This window comes from Asparagus officinalis, chromosome 7 (genome assembly GCF_001876935.1).
Source record: "Asparagus officinalis chromosome 7, Aspof.V1, whole genome shotgun sequence".
Taxonomy (NCBI): Eukaryota; Viridiplantae; Streptophyta; class Magnoliopsida; order Asparagales; family Asparagaceae; genus Asparagus; species Asparagus officinalis.
The window spans coordinates 41,321,426-41,330,175 of NC_033800.1; the positions used below are offsets into that span (position 1 = coordinate 41,321,426).

At 34.9% G+C, this 8,750-nt stretch overlaps 1 protein-coding gene across 1 annotated transcript; it reads left to right on the forward strand.

Annotated features, from left to right (window-relative positions):
* LOC109850903 (nicotianamine synthase-like) lies at positions 1,117 to 2,282 on the forward strand. Its single transcript, XM_020420988.1, has one exon. The coding sequence runs from the start codon at positions 1,158 to 1,160 to the stop codon at positions 2,070 to 2,072; it is 915 nt and encodes a 304-aa protein (XP_020276577.1). The 5' UTR covers positions 1,117 to 1,157; the 3' UTR covers positions 2,073 to 2,282.

The following is an 8,750-nucleotide window of genomic DNA, read 5'->3' on the forward strand; positions in this document are numbered from 1 at the left end:
TTTGAATATGTGATACTAATTAACTTTCATGTTGTAAATTGATTGTACGAACAAACATGAAGCCATTTGAATATTGCATGTATTTGATCTACATGAAAGGAGTTTTACCTAAGGAATATATGTTGTGAAGTAAAAAATACTTGAAATGCATATAATGAGGCAGAGAGATGAATTAAAGCCAATAGCTAGACAATTGATTAGAAGTGTGATAAAATGGGCATGAAGAGAAATGTAGAATATGTATTTATTTAATAATGATAGCTTCACTTAAAACATTATATATAAAATATTAATATACTCTATATATTTTATATGATAACACCACAAAAAATAATGTGTATAAAAATATTTAAATTTTTGTAAACTATTTCTAAACTATTCTATTTTACTCCAAAATTAGTTGCTGATTAATAATATTAGAAAAATATCGTTTTATCTTTTCTGTTCATTTTTTATTGAGCCGAGATCAAGTTCTCTTCACTTTATTCTTTTTTTAGGTTAATTCCTGGGAGCGATTATTATCTCAATCTTAACTTTGCAGATTTAAATGTGACCAAATGTATGAGTAAATTTATAATATATATATGATATTTTTTGTGTCTAATTAGATTTAAGTTAAATTAGAGTTGAACCTATTTTTCTAAATAAATCTTTGTATTGTCGCACTAATAAGTTTCTACTGCGAAACTGTGTTTACCTTTGTAACATGTCTAACTGGAAAACCCCGTTTTTGTTAGAAGTTATATGTGACTATTAATGATAAATGTTCTACTTTGTGGTAAGTACGTTGAGGTTCATGGTATACTGTGTACAGTTTCTAAGCAGTATAAGTGTGGTTTCATAGAGTTATGCATGTTTGGGATATTTTGTGTTCAGACTATAGAAAAATGATATGTTAGGTACGGACTAAAAGCATATAATGATCACCACTGTCATCTTTTTGTGCACAAAATATATGCAGCACCAAAATAGCCAGAAAGCTAAGTGATCAAGAAACTCGGAGGACAGACCTCAGGAAAGAAATTAAGAAGAAAAGGCAAGAAAAGGGCCAGACTCATGTGCCCATCTTATATATATATATATACATCCTCACCCGCTCAAAACTCAAAACACGCAACTCCTCCTTCTCTAGCCAACGCTACTATTTTGATAGAACAATGGCAACCCAACAAGAGCTCCAACTTGTTGAAACAATCACCTCCCTCTATGAATCCATCTCAAAGCTCCCCTCCCTCTCCCCATCCGACCATGTGAACCAACTCTTCACCAAGCTAGTCACCACTTGCATCCCTCCTTCATCCATCAACATCGCCGCTCTCTCCGATGAGGCCCAAGCCATGCGCTTAGAGCTCATCAAGCTCTGCGGAAATGCCGAAGGGCTCCTAGAATCTCATCACTCGGCTCTCATCTCAAACCATGACAGCCCACTCAACCACCTCTATTCCAACTATGAACAACTCACAAAACTAGAGTTTACACTCCTCTCCCGCCATGTCACAACTTCTCCTTCCAAGATCGCTTTCGTCGGGTCCGGCCCCCTCCCTCTCTCGACCCTTGTTCTCGCGACCCGGTACTTGACGGATGCGGTCTTTCACAATTATGATCTGGACCCGTCTGCAACGGCAAAAGCGAGGAAGTTAGTGGAGTCAGACCCCGACTTGGCTGAGAGGGTGGTGTTTCGAACGGCGGATGTGATGGAGGTGAAGAGGGCCCTAAGAGAGTATGACGTGGTATTCTTGGCCGCGTTGGTTGGGATGGAGATAGAAGACAAGAGGAGAGTTCTTGAGCACTTGGCTCTCCATATGAAGCCTAATGCACTCCTTGTGGTGCGCAGCGCACACGGAGCTCGCACATTCTTGTACCCGGTGGTAGAGACGGATCAGGATCTGACCGGATTCGATGTGCTCTCCGTGTATCACCCGGAAGACGAGGTGGTTAACTCGGTGATCGTTGCGAGGAAGAAGGGGATTAATGTGGTGCCTTGCAAGTGTTGTGAGCCGTTGGTTGGTCAGCTTGAGTATCCGGGTAGTTTGGTCGGGGATCAGCTTGCGATCGACGGCCAACGCTACTGATCGGCGTTAATCAACCGAATCCCGGCGAGTACTTTGGGGTCGAAGTGATGTTTTTAGGTTTCTTTTAATTTCCTGCGAGTCCCCGTTTACGAGGTTGCCGTGGTGTGACTTCCCTTTCCGGAGCTTATTGTTGGTGTGGCTGTATCTCCGTTTTAAATTTTCTTCAGAGAATAAATGCGTCTTTCATGTATGTGGAGATAATTAATTGTGTTTACCAACTCTTCACCAATATATATGTGCGGCATTGCTTGAATTAATAGATGGAATTTATCGATATCAATATAACTTGTTTACCAATACCTTTAGTGATGAGTGTAGTAGAATCGTTGCACTGTTCTCGTACTTCTGCACACAAAAAAATGGGGCCCATAAGGACTCAAATTTTTTCTACACAATTTAAATGAATAGCTCCCATTTTTTTAGTATAGGAGTAACAGTATAACTATTGTGTACCGTTATTGCTATTCTGTTTTTAGTAGGGAAGTCAATTTATGCCCATACCTATTTACCCATCTTGCCCACCCATTATTTGGCCCGTCCAAAACCCACCCATTTAATTAAATGGGTCTAAACGGACGGGTCCATTTTACATCCACTCAAACGGGTGCTAAATGGGCATTCTATACCCGCCCGCCCGCCCGCCCACCCGCCCCTCCTCCGCCTCCTCCTCCGCCCTTATTCCGCCGCCTCAATCCCTCCTCCTTCGCCTCCTCCTCCATCGCCTCCTACGCCTCCTCCTCCGCCTCCTCCTCCGTCGCCAGTCGCCTCAACCGCGTCTCCAACCAGAGCCTCCTCCGCCTCCTCCTCCACCGCCTCAAGGCCCTCAACCGCCTCTCGAACCCAGAGCTTCCGACGCCAATCGCGCCTCCTCCGCCTCCTCCTCCGCTACCTCAACCGCCTCAAGGCCCTCAACCGCCTCTCGGATCTAGGCCCTCAACCTCCTGCAGTTCAAAGATGTAATCTCGATGAAACCCTAACCTTAGATCTGCTCTTAAATTTTTACTGATTTTGAGTTTGATCCATAGTTTTCTACCCAGTTCTGTTTCTATTATTTGTTTGATAGGGTTTAGATTTGAATTAGATTTAGGGTTTTTAGCTTTATTGATGATTAGATTGGGAACCCACTGGTGTTTGAACTTACGTTATAGATCTAATAATTCCAAAAGTCTGAACTTGTCAATGTATTGGTTCTACTATGAGTATTTTTGTCTTTGAATCGTTCCATGTTTCTGTTTTTATTAATTATATGAGGGTAAGCTATATTTCTCAATGGGCTGATTTTATAGTGCATCACGGGCTGTTCCAGTGAACTTACTTTAAACTTTCAACTATGATTGTTCTTTAGCCTTTGATAGAGTTTTGATCTCATATTTTTGTTTGTGCAGCTTAATGCAGATAAGAGTCCATTCCAGCGGACATATGCTGCCCAGGTAATGCTAGTTTTCTCTTATGCATCTTCTATGTAAATTATGATTAACATACCTATTTGTCAATGGAGTTTTTGTTTGATAAGCCGTGAAATTGAGGCCAGCTTAACACATGTTTTTAAAACTTTATCCACTTTCATTTACTTTCAGTTACATGGAAATTAGCATGCATGATCCAAAAGAGGCTTGCCTTGGGAGCTTGTCAGTCTCTGCTTAGATGCTAAAATTAGATTTTCTTCTCAGATAGTGGTTATGCCTTATTTTAATTAGTTAGGAGTCCAAAAGTATGTAATTATATCTCTGAAAGCAAAAACTATGTTAACTGCATATTTTTTAGGATCTAGAGATCTTTTATCCTTAATGTTTAGAGAATCCATGTAAGCTTTCATTTTGCTTAGGATAGATTTCAGAAAACTCTCCTGAGCTTGGGTTTAAGTTGCGCAAAAACCATTGAACTTTGAAATCTAAAGAAAACCCCCTAAGCATTGAGAGTGTCATAAAAACGGTGAACCGGAACGTTTTAAAAGCTTAACCTAACATCGTGGTAAATTCCCTTCTAGGATTTACCAGGGGAGAAATTTAGTTGAACTATTTGCTTCTAAATTCTTGAATTAGTGCCAGGTATATAAGTTGCACACCTGAACAAAATAGGGCTAAATAGAATGTTTATTTTAATCAGATCATTCTTTGTTGCTTCATGTTTTATTGTATTCTGCATTTAAACTTGTGTAAAATCCACCTTTAGGCTGCAGTGTAGAAGTTCAAAATGTATTGACCGAGGATCAGAACTTTAGTTGAACTATTTTTGTTTCCTAATGTATTATCTGAGGGATTGAATGTAGAATTTCCTAATGTATTGTTCATGGTTGTTATTTGTCATATGTTTTCTGTCACTTTTGGGTTCACAAATTTGACCCTAAATTTGTTGGGCTGTAGCTTGGTTAGAGATTTATCGTAGCTACAATAAGCCGAGGTGGCTATTATCCTTATACTACCATTAGTACTTTTGAGCTTGTGCTGATAGATGGAGTTCATTCATGTATTTTCCACCGTCGAACAATTTTGATCAAGGTTCATTTATACGAGTTCATACTTCTTCAATCTCTAGTCTTTAGACGTAATATTTTCATCATGCACATCCATTATGTTTGCTTGTTCCCTCTATCTTCCGGATATTTTGAATGTATTGTATTGTGCAATATGTTGCCTATGCTATAGAATACCCACAAACGTGACAAGATATTCCTTGATCAAAATACAGTGTGGATCTTCACCCATTGTAGTCTAGTCCTCTTGCGAAATTTCTTTTTTATCTCTTGATTTTTTTTTGCACCATATAATTTATTCTAACTGTTAGAATTGATATTCTCTTGATCAAAATACAGTGACAATATGTTAACTTTTATGTTTCTTGCACCATATAATTTATTCCAACTGTTATAATTTGTTCTAGTTTAGCAGCTTGTTCTGTCTAAGGATTTTCCTTCTCATTTGATGTGTTCTTGTTTGCTGCTCTTTGATTCCTCATCATGGACACTATCCTTCAATTCTATTCTTTTTGGTCGTAAGATTTTAATATTGTTAACCTGAATGCCTTGACCATAGTATTGCTGAATTAGAAAAGGATCAAACTTTACGGTAGATTTTTCCTGAAAAGTTTTTCCTTGTATGTAGTAATCTGACTGTTGATGCTGCAGAGAACCTTGAATTTGTTCAATAAATGGCACAGACGAATTCTGACGAGAAAGCAAGCGCTGCTGCTAAAGCTGTTGTTGGTGCTGCTGCTGCTGCTGCTGCTGCTGCTGTTGCTAAAGTTGCTGAAGTTGCTGAAGCTGCTGCTGCCGAAGCAGTTGTTGCTGATGCTGCAGAGAACCTTGAATTTGTGAGCTAGTAGTACGTCTATAACTGCAGTTATTTTGGTTGATTTTGGTTGATTCTGTAATATGTTTATACTGTTTCCTTGCGTTGTGATTATTGTCAGTCGCAGCATTGTCAATTTGGGGGCTAAGATTTACTTTCTCGTAAAATCCCTCTCTTGTTATGTTTGTTTCCTGGTCTTTTCTTTCTTCTGTCATGATCATGTTCATGCCTGAACATTTGAAAGATGGGAAATAAGTGGACTATGGTTGTGCTACTATTTTGTTTATAGACGAACTTACTACTCTTCTAGTTTATCAAGTAATTAAGTAGATTGTCCTTACTAATCGTGATCATGTTGCTGATAGTTATGATGGCATTTATATCAAGTTATTGATCTTATATAGATCCTTGCATACCTTGTGTTTTCTATCTTAATTCATTTAAATATTCTCACAATTTTGTTGTTATTGATCTTTTGGTTTTTGGTTTGGAAATTTGAGGTTAATTTTGCAAATGTGTGAGGTCTGTACTTTTATCCAGGCTTGTAAATGGTTCAATCATGAACTTGTCTGCCTTTGTTTATCTTTGTTTATATTCCTATCTTTGTTAGTATTTTATCAAAAGCCCCAACAAGTTTGCAAAAAGCTCCCAAAAAGTTTGCAAAAAGCCCACAATAGTTTACAAAAAAAAACCCCTAAAAGTTTACAAAAAACACCCCCAAAAAATTATACATATATAGTCACTATAGTTAAATGGGCAAATGGGCAACCCGTTTATTAAATGGGCGGGTAAAAACCCGCCCATTTAAATAATGTTAAATGGGCCATAAATGGGTAAATGGGCAAAACATGCCCGCCCATTTATGGCCCGCCCATTTAAAACCAATACCCACCCATTTAACATCTCTAATTTTTAGTAAGCTCAATGGATACAATAGTTTCAAATGTTTATGATGTCTTCTCTCACCATTCACCTGTTTTTAAAGCTACGGCTTGTACTGTCAAATTAAATTGGCAAATATACACTTACATGTTTTACGTTAGAAATTCATATATAGGGAGTACGTTTCTGGTCGCAGATATATATGACCAATGGAGATAACAAATTAAATAAATTCCTTCCTATATCCATCAAAATCAGCTATAGAAAGAAATCGAATGTTAGGAAAACGTATGAAATATAAAGAAACACACACATATATTATATATACCATGTAAATCAAGGTGATAGGGTCATTGTTGTGACTTGGGATTCAAACAAGCAGAGAAGGGATTTGGTCCACTTACTTTTTGTTTTTGTTTAGGTGAGTTCTTAATGATATGCCGATACAGATAGATTGAGATCTCCATGGACTATACGACAAGGTGAAAGTATTGATGTTGCCCTTTTGTGAAGCTCACATCTCGGATTAACAACTAATTTATAAAATATACATGAGCAGAGCAGATAGCTATACAAAGTAAGGTATATATCTTCATGAAAATTTCATAGTGAGTGTCCAACTACAATCATCCTAATTTAAGAATAAATACTTATTATTTTAGTTACTAATTTGATACACATAACTATAGAATAAATCTCAAGCAAAAAGTAGGAATTAAAATTGTATTAAATTTAAAAGTAATAATTTAAATTATTAAGCGTCAAATTTTAGTTCATGTGAGAAAGTAAATTAATCTATGGTCTATATATCTATATAGTCAATCAATCAAACGTATTATAATTATGATGACTACATTCAAAATTATATGGTGGACACACATTAAATATAATTTATAAAAAATAGTACATTAGAGTCAAAATCCTTTTAACCACTATATAGATTGTCTAAAATTTTTTGCATATATAAATTACACTGCCTAGGAACAGTGATGTGTTGTACACTTAATTTGGCCTAATATTCTTAAGAACGACTTAATCTTCAATATCATTATTAATTGACGTATCTATGCATTACACTAAAAAGACAATAAAAATTTAGAAAACTACAAAAGAAATACCCTCAAAAATTTTAAAAATTGTAAAAAACACCCTAAAATTTTGTAATTTACAAATACACAAAACTATTAAATATTACATTGAAATCAAGGAATTATAAAAAATTTATTGAAAAATTTCAAACTTTGGAGGGGTAATTTGTAATGTGATAAACTTTGAGGGTGTTTTTTTTGTAAATTTTAAATTTCATAGATTTTTAGTCATTTATGTTCTTTTTAAAAAAGTTATGGATAATATTGACTATGAAAAGGTTTTTCCTAAACTTTTAAAATGAGCATGATATTTTTTGTAAAATTTTAATTTTCTAGGGGTTGTTAGTATTTTTTTATTCATTTTAGTGTATAGGTTAGAAATTCTCATGGTGTTTTTTATAAATTATAAAATTTAGGGGATTTTTGTAAATTTTTAAACTTATAGGTCATTTCTACAGATTGTAAATTGTTTATATACTATTTATAATTCCTATGCTTCAAATTTACTAATGAGTTTGAAATTCTCAGAGTGTTATTTATAAATTTTGAATTTTAAGGTTTTGTTTATAATTTTTGAAACTTCAAGGGTGGTTTCTATAAATTATAAATTATGTAAGTGATATTTATAATTTTTATATTTTTAATGTACTATTAGGTTAGAAATTATCAAGATTTTTTTAAATTTTATAATTGTGAGGGTTTTATTTTACAATTTGTAAAAAGTTCAGAGTGTTTATTGTAAATTCCAAAAATTTTCGGGGGTTGTTTGTGTTATTTGTAGGTTTTTAGTGTGTTTATACGTTTGAAATGTTTAAGGTGTTTTTTATAAATTTTTAATTTTTAGGGGTGTTTTTATACTTTTCAAAACTTACAAGATATTTTGTCCAAAAGCAAAAAACTTTTAGTTTATACCTAGTATATGTTTTTCATATTTCTCACTGAATTGAAAGAAGTAAAATTTATAATTTTAAAGATATTTTAATAAAATTTTAAATTTGTAGGGGTGTTTTTGCTGTAGGCTATCTAAAAATTATTACAGATAGCTGATCTCCATCAAACAACAATGATAAAAGTTACAATTTGACGGCTTCCAGAATACTATAATTTAAACACTTTTACATAGAACAATGAATTTTATAATCTGACAACGTTCATAATAACCGATAAAAGTTCTAATTTAATAGCCTTCACAATCAACATCGGGAGTTACAATCTAACGACTCTTATATTTTTAAGGAGCCAAGATAAAGATTACAAGATAACAATCTTTATAACGCTCTAGCAAAATAGACTACAAATTGACGGTCTCTTCAAATCAAGACGCGAAACTCACTCTACGTCCTAAATTCAAAACGCAGAGGTCATGGCCACGTGTAATGACTGTGAACTTTCGATACTAGTTAAAATAATTTTTTGTATTT

Excerpts from the sequence above, each read along its gene's own strand:
- LOC109850903 (XM_020420988.1), top strand. The coding sequence starts at position 1,158 with ATGGCAACCCAACAAGAGCTCCAACTTGTTGAAACAATCACCTCCCTC.